Source organism: Coregonus lavaretus, assembly GCF_964263955.1.
Source record: "Coregonus lavaretus genome assembly, contig: HAP1_SCAFFOLD_1854, whole genome shotgun sequence".
Classification (NCBI taxonomy): Eukaryota; Metazoa; Chordata; class Actinopteri; order Salmoniformes; family Salmonidae; genus Coregonus; species Coregonus lavaretus.
Window position 1 is genome coordinate 79,493 of NW_028156093.1, and position 15,444 is coordinate 94,936.

Consider the following 15,444-nt stretch of genomic DNA (forward strand, 5'->3'; position numbering starts at 1 on the left):
ATTCATCACCCTAATGACCTCGACTGGTTATTCACTACCCTAATGACCTCTACTGGTTATTCATCACCCTAATGACCTTTACTGGTTATTCATCACCCTAATGGCCTCGACTGGTTATTCACTACCCTAATGACCTCGACTGGTTATTCATCACCCTAATGACATCTACTGGTTATTCATCACCCTAATGACCTCGACTGGTTATTCACTACCCTAATGACCTCGACTGGTTATTCATCACCCTAATGACCTCTACTGGTTATTCATCACCCTAATGACCTCTACTGGTTATTCACTACTCTAATGACCTCTACTGGTTATTCATCACTCTAATGACCTCTACTGGTTATTCATCACTCTAATGACCTCTACTGGTTATTCATCACCCTAATGACCTCTACTGGTTATTCATCACTCTAATGATCTCTACTGGTTATTCATCACCCTAATGACCTCTACTGGTTATTCACTACCCTAATGACCTCTACTGGTTATTCATCACTCTAATGACCTCTACTGGTTATTCACTACTCTAATGACCTCTACTGGTTATTCATCACTCTAATGACCTCTACTGGTTATCCATCACCCTAATGACCTCTACTGGTTATCCATCACCCTAATGACCTCTACTGGTTATTCATCCCTCTTCAGTTGATCTGGTTATTTTCAGAGGTCTTTAAAGCTGCATAAACCCTAAAGTCCCTTTAGGGAAGACTGGTACTTCTACTGTTAGTGTGTTACTGGAAGTATTCCACATTACAGCAGGGGGAAACTTCTTGACGATCACTCACAACTCAACACTTAATACAAAATCATACATTTCCTTCTGCAAATACGGAGCGTTTGTGGTGTTTTAATCAAGTGTTGTACAAAAACTACCCGAATTCCTTCCGTTCCGGCACCAAACCTGAGAAATCCCCACATTTTCCTGTTTTTACATTTAGTCACAATCCTCCACAGCAGAGAGTAGAGCCCAGTGTGGTTCCATGTGTGAACTGTTTTTTTTGACTCAGAGATTCCAGCCTTCCCGGCCAAACTCCATCCCCAACCCCAATCCCCAACCCCTTCCTTAACCACCAACCCCATCCCGAACTCCCACCCCAACCCCCAGCCCAATCCTCACCCTATATAGTAGTGCACTGTCATGTAATATTTCCCCTTGTGTCTGTGCAGGTGTTCTGGGGCCAGGAGCATGTCAACTGTCTGAGGCTGGTGTATGAGCACATCCAGGCTTACCTCCAGAGGAACCAGGGGACAGGGTCTGAGTCTGGGACTGGGGCTGGGGCTGAAGACGATAAGCCCGCCTTTGACTCCCAGTCACCCCCCTCCCCTGGATCCCCCTCCTCCAGGACAGAACATAGCTCTGATGACCTCCGCACCGGGCTATTCCAATACATACAGGACTCAGGTAACCATCATACTTCACTACTAACTATTCACCTGCTTCTCAAGTAATAACACACTATTCCTAACTACACAGGACTGTTCTATTAGATACAGGACTCAGGTAATAACACAATATTACTATCTATTAGATACAGGACTCGGGTAATAACACAATATTACTATCTATTAGATACAGGACTCAGGTAATAACACAATATTACCATATATTAGATACAGGACTCAGGTAATAACACAATATTACTATCTATTAGATACAGGACTCAGGTAATAACACAACATTACTATCTATTAGATACAGGACTCAGGTAATAACACAATATTACTATCTATTAGATACAGGACTCAGGTAATAACACAATATTACTATCTATTAGATACAGGACTCAGGTAATAACACAATATTACTATCTATTAGATACAGGACTCAGGTAATAACACAATATTACTATCTATTAGATACAGGACTCAGGTAATAACACAATATTACTATCTATTAGATACAGTACTCAGGTAATAACACAATATTACCATCTATTAGATACAGGACTCAGGTAATAACACAATATTACTATCTATTAGATACAGGACTCAGGTAATAACACAATATTACTATCTATTAGATACAGGACTCAGGTAATAACACAATATTACCATATATTAGATACAGGACTCAGGTAATAACACAATATTACTATCTATTAGATACAGTACTCAGGTAATAACACAATATTACCATATATTAGATACAGGACTCAGGTAATAACACACACCTCACTACAGTCAATATGGCAACACGACACAGCAACAGAATATGGAGACGTTGGTGAGGAAGTGCAAAGACCTTTATTATAGTATAAGGATGTGGTCCAACACTGAGGGCTTCTGGATGTGGAAAGAAAGTGTACCCAAACACGCTTCAGCCCCGCTTCAACAAAAAGTGAATCAGGTCTCAGAGAGGAAGACGTTACGCCTGTTTCCAGTAAAACACAGTTTGTTCACCTCCCTGGGCACACTGTCCTCCACACGTACACACACACGCACTGTGGAGAGAGATCAAACCCTCTCCTCACCCTATCAGCTGTCTGCCCTGTCAGCTGTGGTCAGTCAGCCTCTCCTCTCTTTGTTTGTTGCATCATTCCTCTGGTCTTTGATGCATTTTAATACGGATGTTCCTCTAAAGGAGGCAGGAGGCTTCCTTTCCAGTAGTAAAACATTAGAGAGTCTGTCTGCAACATGTTGTGACCAACGGCCAGGGAGCTGGAGCTGGGGAGGGTAGAGGAGGGGTGTAGTCCTCAGACCTGGGTTCAAACAGTATCCTTTTGTTTTCAAATTCTTTGACTGTTTGATTGTTCGTGCCTGGAGTAGCTAGCTGGGCAGGATGTGTGACTTTTGGGATTATTCCATTGGTTCCACTGTGCCAGGCAAGCTCAATCAAGCCCAGATAAAGAAAACAATAATACTTGAACTCAGATCTGCAGTAATCCTAAGGCCATGGTGCCTGGAGGTGGGTTGGTACGTTCCCTAGAAGACAGTTAAACAGACATGAATGAGAACACAACCATGAAAGCTGCTCTCTTCATCCATAACATTACCAAACACAAGCTGAGCCACTGTGAAAACAACATATTCTCCACCTTCAAGTGGGCTGCCGAGGGAGAGGGAGAGAGCGAGAGAGAGGGAGAGAGAGGGAGAGAGGGAGAGAGAGGGAGAGAGGGAGAGAGAGAGAGGGAGAGAGACAGAGACAGAGAGAGCACAGTGCTGCAGATCAAACACTAATAGACTACAGAGGACTAGACTAGAGGACGAATGAAAACTTCTTTTCTGGAAGGAGGAGCCCAGTGTTTGTTCCCCTGAGGGCAAAGCATCAATTCTTCACTTGACTTTTAATCTAATAAACAGTTTTCAAACAGCAGCCATGACCAACATCACACAAACACACACACGCTAACACACACACACACACACACACACACACACACACACACGTGTGAGCACACTCACACACACACACATGCGTGGGACCACACACAAAGTTCTGTAGTTTATTGCAACATTTCAACCAGGTCTTTGTGTTCTATAACCTCCTTCCTGTCTCCCCCCAGCCTCTCAGAAACTGCCTGGTCCATATGAGGTTGTGTTCTATAACCTCCTTCCTGTCTCCCCCCAGCCTCTCAGAAACTGTCTGGTCCATATGAGGTTGTGTTCTATAACCTCCTTCCTGTCTCCCCCCAGCCTCTCAGAAACTGTCTGGTCCATATGAGGTTGTGTTCTATAACCTCCTTCCTGTCTCCCCCCAGCCTCTCAGAAACTGCCTGGTCCATATGAGGTTGTGTTCTATAACCTCCTTCCTGTCTCCCCCCAGCCTCTCAGAAACTGCCTGGTCCATATGAGGTTGTGTTCTATAACCTCCTTCCTGTCTCCCCCCAGCCTCTCAGAAACTGCCTGGTCCATATGAGGTTGTGTTCTATAACCTCCTTCCTGTCTCCCCCCAGCCTCTCAGAAACTGTCTGGTCCATATGAGGTTGTGTTCTATAACCTCCTTCCTGTCTCCCCCCAGCCTCTCAGAAACTGTCTGGTCCATATGAGGTTGTGTTCTATAACCTCCTTCCTGTCTCCCCCCAGCCTCTCAGAAACTGCCTGGTCCATATGAGGTTGTGTTCTATAACCTCCTTCCTGTCTCCCCCCAGCCTCTCAGAAACTGCCTGGTCCATATGAGGTTGTGTTCTATAACCTCCTTCCTGTCTCCCCCCAGCCTCTCAGAAACTGCCTGGTCCATATGAGGTTGTGTTCTATAACCTCCTTCCTGTCTCCCCCCAGCCTCTCAGAAACTGCCTGGTCCATATGAGGTTGTGTTCTATAACCTCCTTCCTGTCTCCCCCCAGCCTCTCAGAAACTGCCTGGTCCATATGAGGTTGTGTTCTATAACCTCCTTCCTGTCTCCCCCCAGCCTCTCAGAAACTGCCTGGTCCTTATGAGGTTGTGTTCTATAACGAAACAGACGACAGTCCCGGCGTCATGCTGTGGCGTTACCCAGAATCCCGTGTGTTGACCTTTGTACGCATCACTCCAGTCCCCTTCAACACCACCGAGGACCCCGAGATCAGCACCGCAGACCTGGGAGACAGACTACAGGTTAGTACCATACCATCCATCCATCCATCCATCCATCCATCCATCCATCTATCTATCTATCTATCTATCTATCTATCTATCTATCTATCTATCTATCTATCTATCTATCTATCTATCTATCTATCTATCTATCTATCTATCTATCTATCTATCTATCTATCTATCTATCTATCTATCTATCTATCCATCTATCCATCCATCCAATGGTCCTAGTGCTGTGCTAAAGCCTCTGACAGAAGGCAGGGTTAATACCCATGATAATGAAAAACATCAGAAATATGTATATGTTAAGGCTGCTTTTAGTCAGATGTAGAAACATGATCTGTTTTGGCAACATGGAGGAATATAATATAATGTATCAGTGCTTTTTGAAAGAAGTGATTTCTGGGTCATTATTAGACAATGGATCTGATTTACACATCTGACACACAGCCCTCCGTCCACAGCCCTCTTCATAATATTATATTATTCTCCAAATACTCACGCACTACTAAGCCGGGGGGTTGGGGGGAGATGGTTGGAGATGGGGGAGAAGGGGGTGTGCACGTGGGGGTTTAGAACATAGTTCTTTGTCATTAGCCAGATCCTCAGCTCTCTCTCATTCTGATCCCATATTTAATTGATTTCAGCCTCCCGGTGCTCTGAGATTTTTATTTGCTTTTCTTTATATGAAAACTTCAGAAGGGCTCAATTAATTCATTTTTCATTTGATTTCTCAGAAGGCAGAGAAAGTCCAGTTACAGGGAACGGAAATGCAGCCATAAAAGTCCACAAACAGGAATGGCTCAGTTTGCTTCCAAGGAATTTAATTGACTTCTCATGAAGAGCTGGGTTGAGGAGGGGAGAGAAGGGTGGAGAGGAGAGGAGGTGGTCGTAACTTCTCAGGGCTCTAAAATTACCATGTGGCCACATGGAGGGGAGGGGGGGAACCCCTGGAGCTGGTCTGAACTCACTGTTTCACTCTCTCCTCTCTGCTCTCTGGTCTCTGGGCAGGGCAGGAGGCAGGCTGGTTCTCTGGTCAGGACCCCTGTCATACCTGGAGGAGGAGGAGGGGGGGGGGGGGGGGTGGCAGGTGAACGGAACACAGCTGGGCTCCCTCTCTGCTGGCCAGAATAGATGGATAAAGAGAGAGAGAGAGGTAGAAACAGAGAGGGGGATATTTCCTGCATTGAGCCAGGCCGCTGCACTCAGCCCCACTGTCCTCAGAGCAGATCACATTAACATTTTATAAAATCCAGATTTCCTGCATTTAAATAGTTGTGGTTTCACGACTGGTTCCAGGACCTCAGAGGGGAATTCAAACCCACTTCCATTAGTCAAAGACCAATTGTTGCCGTGCTGTTTTTACAGTAGGAGGGTTGGGTGGTGAGGGCGGGGGAGGAGAGAGCACCTCGGTTATCCGTCCAGCGATTCCCACCTGCAGGGGGAGAAAGGGGGAGTGAGGGGAGGAGGAGAGGGTGACTCATTCTCACCTTCTCACCACCGTGTGGTCTTCTTAATCATAGGCAGGTGTCCTGTCCTCTGCTCTCCCCCCCCTCACTCTCTCTCCCTCCTTCTCCCCCCTCTTTCTCTCTCTCCCCCCCTCTCTCTCTCTCCCTCCCCTCTCGCTTTCTCTCTCTCTCTCTCTCCCTCCCTCTCCCCTCTCTCTCTTTCTCCTTCCATCCCTCTCCCCCTCTCTCTCCCGCCCTCCCTCCCCCATCTCCCCCCCCTCTCTCTCTCCCTCCCCTCTCACTCTATCTCCCTCCCTCTCCCCCCTCTTTCTCTCTCTCTCCCCCCTCTCTCTCTCCCTCCCCTCTCTCTCTCTCTCTCTCTCTCTCTCTCTCTCTCTCTCTCTCTCTCTCTCTCTCTCTCTCTACTCTCTCTCTATATGGGGTAGTCAGAGTCTGTGAACATGGAGTAAACATGGGAGTGATTATTCCCAGAGAGCTCAGGAGGTAAATGAGATATTAGAACAGAGTGATGATTCCCAGAGAGCTCAGGAGGTAAATGAGATATTGGAACAGAGTGACGTTCATACTGTGGGGTTTGGTCTCATGAAACACTTCATAACACACCTTCAATCCCCTTTCCTGGTGTCCTGACCACCCTGCTGCGGTCTGTGTGACGGCCACGTTGGTGCGTGTGTGTGCGTGTGTGTATGTGTGTGTGTGTTCCCTGCCCTCACATCCCAGTGTGGTAGCACCATGGTCTGAAGTCAACCAGCAGAACAGTGTTAGTGGCAGTCATACAGTCATTACCCTATATTACCCTAGCTACAACACACATACCCTATATTACCCTAGCTACAACACACATACCTTATATTACCCTAGCTACAACACACATACCCTTTATTACCCTAGCTACAACACACACAACCTATATTACCCTAGCTACAACACACACACCCTATATTACCCTAGCTACAACACACATACCCTATATTACCCTAGCTACAACACACATACCCTATATTACCCTAGCTACAACACACACACCCTATATTACCCTAGCTACAACACACATACCCTATATTACCCTAGCTACAACACACATACCCTATATTACCCTAGCTACAATACACATACCCTATATTACCCTAGCTACAACACACATACCCTATATTACCCTAGCTACAACACACATACCCTGTATTACCCTAGCTACAACACACATACCCTATATTACCCTAGCTACAACACACATACCCTATATTACCCTAGCTACAACACACATACCCTGTATTACCCTAGCTACAACACACATACCCTATATTACCCTAGCTACAACACACATACCCTATATTATCCTAGCTACAGCACACATACCCTATATTACCCTAGCTACAACACACATACCCTGTATTACCCTAGCTACAACACACATACCCTGTATTACCCTAGCTACAACACACATACCCTGTATTACCCTAGCTACAACACACATACCCTATATTACCCTAGCTACAACACACATACCCTATATTATCCTAGCTACAACACACATACCCTGTATTACCCTAGCTACAACACACATACCCTATATTACCCTAGCTACAACACACATACCCTATATTACCCTAGCTACAACACACATACCCTGTATTACCCTAGCTACAACACACATACCCTATATTACCCTAGCTACAACACACATACCCTATATTATCCTAGCTACAGCTCAGTGGTGGTCAGTGCCGTTCATGATGAGGGAGGACAATATTTATTTTCATGAGCATGGCCTTATTTCTACTACAGGATGTTGGATGACTGTCATTCATATTCCATTCACCCAGTTCAATGTAACATCGATAGGTTTAGGCTACTACATGATACTCACATGTTCCCTATACCCATCATGAGGTTGCTACAACCTAGCCTATGAATGAAAGTTTACAACGTAGGTGCACACAGGTCGAGAGAACATTTTGAGATGACAGACAGTGACACATTCAATACCACCTTGCACACTCTTGCCTGCATCTAGCTTATCTAGGGTGTAATCATTAGTCCAACAGTTGCTAACGAGAGCTTCTATTGGACAAATTCAGGCATTTTTATCCCCGCTTCGTTTGCTTCTGTTTAAGAAACGTTTTTCAACAGAATAGGCTGAATGAATATACCCTTGATCACGCATAAACATAGTTCACTTTCATAGCAGCCACGTTGTATTCATTCTAGCCTCTATGCACTCTCCTCCTCTCACCTTTTCCCTTCGTTTGTGGACTTCAATGAACAACACATCAGCTGTATGTGACCAGGCGAATAAAACCTTTCCAAGCCAAACCATGTCATAACCGCTACACACAGCCTACATCGTTGTCCCAATATTAGCTAAAGTAACGTCCTAGTCAACATAGCTAATAGAACTGATGCGTTAGTAAACCCGCTACAATCATGCAGTAACGTTACAGTGTCTAGTCAGTAAGCAGTTAGACCAGTGGGCCCAGATGGCAATAAATTAATAAAACCAAAAGTTTACCTTGACTTGGAAGAGTTCCAGTGTTATGTTGGATAGTCGTAGCCAGCTAGCTAACATGGCATCCCTCTGTTTGAGCCGGGTGTTTGAGTAACTAAACTAGCCAGCTGCATTTGCTAGCTAAGTAAGTGAAACTGAAAGTGAAAAAAAAATGACAATCTCTCTCTCTTGCTTCTCCTTCATTTTTGAAGAAATTAATTTGTTCAGAAGTGTTCAACCATTGTCTCTCTCTCTGAGTCAACTACACATTTTACACATTTTAGTCCTTTAGCAGACGCTCTTATCCAGAGCGACTTACAGTTAGTGAATACATATATATATATATTATTTTTTTTATACTGGCCCCCCGTGGGAAACGAACCCACAACCCTGGCGTTGCAAACACCATGCCCTATCAACTGAGCTACATCCCTGCCGGCCATTCCCTCCCCTACCCTGGACGACACTGGGCCAATTGTGCGCCGCCCATGAGTCTCCTGGTCGCGGCCGGCTGCGACAGAGCCTGGATTCGAACCAGGATCTCTAGTGGCACAGTTAGCATTGCGATGCAGTGCCTTAGACCACTGCGCCACTCAGGAGACTAATTTAACTACTCACCACATTTTATGCACTGCAGTGCTAGCTAGCTGTAGCTTATGCTTTCAGTACTAGATTAATTCTCTGATCCTTTGATTGGGTGGACAACATGTCAGTTCATGCTGCAACAGCTCTGCTAGGTTGGAGGACGTCCTCCAGAAGTTGTCATAATTACTGTGTAAGTCTATGGAAGGGGGTGAGAACCAAGAGCCTCCTAGGTTTTGTATTGAAGTCAATGTACCAAGAGGAGGACAGAAGCTAGCTAGTCCTCTGGCTTCACCATGGTGCTACCCTACAGAGTGCTGTTGAGGCTACTGTAGACCTTCATTGCAAAACAGTGTGTTTTAATCAATTATTTGGTGATGTGAATATATTTAGTATAGTTTTATCTAAAAAGGATAACTTTTTCAATGTTTTACCATTTTTATTTTTATGAAATTCACTGAGGAGGATGGTCCTCCCCTTCCTCCTCTGAGGAGCCTCCACTGCTACAGCTGGTGTTGCTGTCAGTGTTATTACCAGGACCATGTGTCTCATTAACTAAGCCCTGTGTTCCTCTCTGTTTCTCCAACACGCCCTCGTGCTTTTATTTGATTTTGAACCCTCCTAATTCACCTTGTCATTAGCAGAACTATGGACCTTGGGATTTAACTGGACTAAGTGTTATTGTGGCTTCAAACAGGCAGCAGAGAGAGAAGTCGTCTGGGTGGCCAACATAACTATTATTTTAGTGTGACAGGACAGCACTCACCCAGCTCTGCATTAGTCACACCTAATGCACTGAAACAACACTGACTGCCCATGTGGCTAATCAGATCAGCTAGCTAGCTGCACACACACCTCACCTCACTCAGCAAGACTTCAGTCCCTCTGAGCAGTTTAACGTTACAGAGAGAAAACAACACTAATAAGATCTCTGAATCCTCCTTTTCCACACATAGGCCTCGTCCCTAGTGGCACCCTATCCCCTATGTAGTGCACTCCTTTGACCAGGGCTCTATATAGGGAATAGGGTGCCGTTTGGGACAAATACATAGTGTTATTAGAACGGTTAGGACGGAGTGTCTTGGACGTCATTCTAGAAAATGTAGATTACCTCTCCAGTGTAATCTTTAGTTCAAGAACGATGTCGAATCAATTTGTCTCCATGGTGATAAGAGCTTGCAGGGAAATATTCAGACAGACTTAACGAGAAGCATCAGATAAATAACAGAAAACTAACGGAGAGAAGAGAGAGGAACTCTGAGCTGAGGACTGAGCAGGTCTGTGAGCTGAGCTGGGTCGTGTTAATTATGCACAAAACTGAAGAAATCGATACAATCTTCTCGTCCAGTAAGAAACACTCATTTTAGTTTTCCGTAGCACGTTTTAAATTTTTTTCTACAGTTTGTCCTAATGAACACAAACCTGAATAGAGTAAGCGCGTGGGCTAGGGGAATCTGTATTTGCAAGGCCATGTTGTCTGTAGTGTTGGGCGGGAGAGTGAGGGGTGGGGAGGGAAATCCGATATGTAAATCCTCTGCCTTGCCAGAGTGTCTCTAAACACAGCAGGATGTGGACCAGGAGGACTAGTCTACCATCTGTCCTCTAGCCAGCCATAGATATTCAGGTTACATGTTGTTTAGGAGATGTAATATACACACAGTCAGAGGAACTGACTGGCACTGTCCGGAGAACACAGGCAGACAGACAGGTGCCTTCCTCACCCACACATACAGCCAGTACATTACAAATGGCCTCATAGTACATAGAGCCAGTACATTACAAATGGCCTCATAGTACATAGAGCCAGTACATTACAAATGGCCTCATAGTACATACAGCCAGTACATTACAAATGGCCTCATAGTACATACAGCCAGTACATTACAAATGGCCTCATAGTACATACAGCCAGTACATTACAAATGGCCTCATAGTACATACAGCCAGTACATTACAAATGGCCTCATAGTACATAGAGCCAGTACATTACAAATGGCCTCATAGTACATAGAGCCAGTACATTACAAATGGCCTCATAGTACATAGAGCCAGTACATTACAAATTGCCTCATAGTACATACAGCCAGTACATTACAAATGGCCTCATAGTACATAGAGCCAGTACATTACAAATTGCCTCATAGTACATAGAGCCAGTACATTACAAATTGCCTCATAGTACATACAGCCAGTACATTACAAATGGCCTCATAGTACATAGAGCCAGTACATTACAAATGGCCTCATAGTACATACAGCCAGTACATTACAAATGGCCTCATAGTACATACAGCCAGTACATTACAAATTGCCTCATAGTACATAGAGCCAGTACATTACAAATGGCCTCATAGTACATACAGCCAGTACATTACAAATGGCCTCATAGTACATACAGCCAGTACATTACAAATGGCCTCATAGTACATACAGCCAGTACATTACAAATTGCCTCATAGTACATAGAGCCAGTACATTACAAATGGCCTCATAGTACATAGAGCCAGTACATTACAAATGGCCTCATAGTACATAGAGCCAGTACATTACAAATGGCCTCATAGTACATACAGCCAGTACATTACAAATGGCCTCATAGTACATAGAGCCAGTACATTACAAATGGCCTCATAGTACATAGAGCCAGTACATTACAAATGGCCTCATAGTACATAGAGCCAGTACATTACAAATGGCCTCATAGTACATAGAGCCAGTACATTACAAATGGCCTCATAGTACATAGAGCCAGTACATTACAAATGGCCTCATAGTACATACAGCCAGTACATTACAAATGGCCTCATAGTACATAGAGCCAGTACATTACAAATGGCCTCATAGTACATAGAGCCAGTACTTTACAAATGGCCTTAAACTATATGTCTGACTGAGAGAATGAAACTGATTATCCTTCAGCTAAACACACACACACGCACACACACACACACACACACACACACACACACACACACAGAACCAGTGCTACCTCAAACTACATGGCTGAGTGAAACTGCCTCTCCTTTCCCTCCTCTCCTCACCAAGGCTCTGTATCTCTCCTCTCCTCACCAAGGCTCTGTATCTCTCCTCTCCTCACCAAGGCTCTGTATCTCTCCTCTCCTCACCAAGGCTCTGTATCTCTCCTCTCCTCACCAAGGCTCTGTATCTCTCCTCTCCTCACCAAGGCTCTGTATCTCTCCTCTCCTCACCAAGGCTCTGTATCTCTCGTCTCCTCACCAAGGCTCTGTATCTCTCCTCTCCTCACCAAGGCTCTGTATCTCTCCTCTCCCCACCAAGGCTCTGTATCTCTCCTCTCCTCACCAAGGCTCTGTATCTCTCCTCTCCTCACCAAGGCTCTGTATCTCTCCTCACCAAGGCTCTGTATCTCTCCTCTCCTCTCCTCACCAAGGCTCTGTATCTCTCCTCTCCTCACCAAGCCTCTGTATCTCTCCTCTCCTCACCAAGGCTCTGTATCTCTCCTCTCCTCACCAAGGCTCTGTATCTCTCCTCTCCTCACCAAGGCTCTGTATCTCTCCTCTCCTCACCAAGGCTCTGTATCTCTCCTCTCCTCTCCTCACCAAGGCTCTGTATCTCTCCTCTCCTCACCAAGGCTCTGTATCTGCAGCCTGCTGTATAGTGGAAAAAGTCCAACAGTAAATGTAGTGATGCAAATGTCCAGCCTGTTCCATATTTCTCTGCCCATATGTATGGTATGGTGTCATGCTACACAAGGTATATCTGAGGGTCTGTGTTCTGTTGTGATGTAGATCTCAGAAGTCTCTGTGGAGGCTGGTGGTTTCCGCTCTGCTCGGGTGCAAAACCCTGTCAGCTACAATTATGAGAGGTTCCTGCAAAACATGTCTGGCATTCAGCTAACATAATCACCCTATGGTTACCTTATCCTTCTACAGCTCACACCTCCTGAGCATACACACACACACACACACACACACACGCACATGCACACATACTCACACATACACACACACACATACTGCCTTCCACACACAGCCCTGGTGCTGCTGACAGTTACATGAGTTTGGCCCCCGGGCAGGACAGGCTACCAGACCAGTGGTGGTCCCAAATGGCACCCTGTTCCCTATGTAATGCACTACTTTTGACCAGGGCCCATAAGCACTATTTAGGGAAAAGGGTGCCATTTGGGGCTCAGCCCAGTACAGGGTTGGATTGTACTGCTGAGAGTTACCTGTCATCTCTAACCAGTCACTGGGTCTTATACTGGCTTCTACTGCAGGTTACTGTAATGCAGGTAATATGAGCTGGTGTAGTCAACACTGGAGAATGAGACACATTTATGCTAATCATCCTCTGGTTGTAAAGTATTGCTTTAGTCATATTGTGGTATGGAGAGGAGGAGCCACAGGCCTGATATATATACTGTATGGAGAGGAGGAGCCACAGGCCTGATGTAAATACTGTATGGAGAGGAGGAGCCACAGGCCTGATGTATATACTGTATGGAGAGGAGGAGCCACAGGCCTGATGTATATACTGTATGGAGAGGAGGAGCCACAGGCCTGATGTATATACTGTATGGAGAGGAGGAGCCACAGGCCTGATGTATATACTGTATGGAGAGGAGGAGCCACAGGCCTGATGTATATACTGTATGGAGAGGAGGAGCCACAGGCCTGATGTATATACTGTATGGAGAGGAGGAGCCACAGGCCTGATGTATATACTGTATGGAGAGGAGGAGCCACAGGCCTGATGTATATACTGTATGGAGAGGAGGAGCCACAGGCCTGATGTATATACTGTATGGAGAGGAGGAGCCACAGGCCTGATGTATACTGAACAACAATATAAGCGCAACATGCAACAATTTCAACGATTTTACTGAGTTACAGTTCATATAAGGAAATCAGTCAATTGAAATAAATTCATAAGACCCTAATCTATGGATTTCACATGACTGGGCAGGGGCGCAGCCATGGGTGGGCATGGGAGGGCATAGGCCCATCCACTGGGGAGCCAATGAGAATGAGTTTTTCCCCACAAAAGGGCTTTATTACAGACAGAAATACTCCTCAGTTTCATCATCTTTCTGTGTGGCTGGTCGCAGACGATCCCGCAGGTGAAGAAGCCGGATGTGGAGGTCCTGGGCTGGCGTGGTTACACGTGGTCTGCGGTTGTGAGGCCGGTTGGACGTACTGGCAAATTCTCTAAAACGACGTTGGAGGCGGCTTATGGTAGAGAAATTAACATTACATTCTCTGGCAACAGCTCTGGTGGACATTCCTGCAGTCAGCATGCCAATTGCACGCTCCCTCAAAACTTGAGACATCTGTGGCATTGTGTTGTGTGACAAAGCTGCACATTTTAGATTGGCCTTTTATTGTCCCCAGCACAAGCTCTGGATAAGAGCGTCTGCTAAATGACTTAAATGTAAATGTAAATGTAGTAGTAGCAGCATAGTAGCAGTAGTAGTAGTAATAGTAGTAGGATATTAGCAGCAGTAGCTGATGAGTACATGATCATCTCAGTGAACAAGGATGATCATCAGTCAGTCTCCCACTGGGCCCAGAGGCAGGTCATAACGTCATAATGTAAATGTGGTCAGGTTGAGGAGTGAGTTTCCCAGAATCCCATCTGCTACAATAACATGGAGGTGGAATCCACAGAAGTCTTTCCTCCTTCCAGCTCTCCCCTCCCCTCCTCTCCTCCCCTCCTCTCCTCCCACCTCTCCTCCCACCTCTCCTACCTCCCCTCCTCTCCTCCCACCTCTCCTCCCCTCCTCTCCTCCCACCTCTCCTCCCCTCCTCTCCTCTCCTACCACCTCTCCTCTCCTCCCACCTCTCCTCCCCTCCTCTCCTCCCCTCCTCTCCTCTCCTCCCCACCTCTCCTCCCATCTCTCCTCCCCTTCCAGCTCTCCTACCACCTCTCCTCCCACCTCTCCTCCCCTCCCCTCCTCACCTCTCCTCCCACCTCTCCTCCCCTCCTCACCTCTCCTCCCACCTCTCCTCCCCTCCTCACCTCTCCTCCCACCTCTCCTCCCCCGCAGCTCTCTTGTCCTCATCTCCTCAGGAAGCCTGGTGCTCCCGGCTGCAGTACTATACTATAGTGTACTGTTCTAGCTGGTCATCTCAGTGAATGAGGATGATCATTAGTCAGTCTCCTCTGAGCTTTCCTCCTCCCAGCTCCTCTCCTCAGCTGGAAGCAGCTAGTCAGGTCAACAGCCGTTAGCTCTGATTATTTAATGGAGGTCATGAGATATTAGATTTTGTTCTGCAGGTGCCGTGCAGCCTGGAGTATTGGGACGAGCTCCAGCACGCCTTCGTGCCCTACCGAGAGTTCAGCCTATCAGAGAGTAGCGCCTGCGAGCTGACCCTGCCCAGCCTGACGCTGACCAATGAGCAGAAG

The 15,444-nt window shown here is 46.1% G+C and overlaps 1 protein-coding gene across 1 annotated transcript in view; it reads left to right on the top strand.

Moving 5' to 3' along the window:
- LOC311126859 (intermembrane lipid transfer protein VPS13B-like) overlaps positions 1 to 15,441 on the top strand; it is a gene marked incomplete at both ends in the record, with an annotated part of 94,358 nt that extends 78,917 nt beyond the window's left edge. Inside the window, 3 exons of the mRNA XM_084200838.1 lie at positions 1,177 to 1,411; positions 4,358 to 4,542; positions 15,316 to 15,441. Coding sequence (XP_084056964.1) covers positions 1,177 to 1,411; positions 4,358 to 4,542; positions 15,316 to 15,441 — 546 coding nt within the window. The remainder of the gene's footprint in view (positions 1 to 1,176; positions 1,412 to 4,357; positions 4,543 to 15,315) is intronic.
- Positions 15,442 to 15,444: the final 3 nt, after the last annotated feature.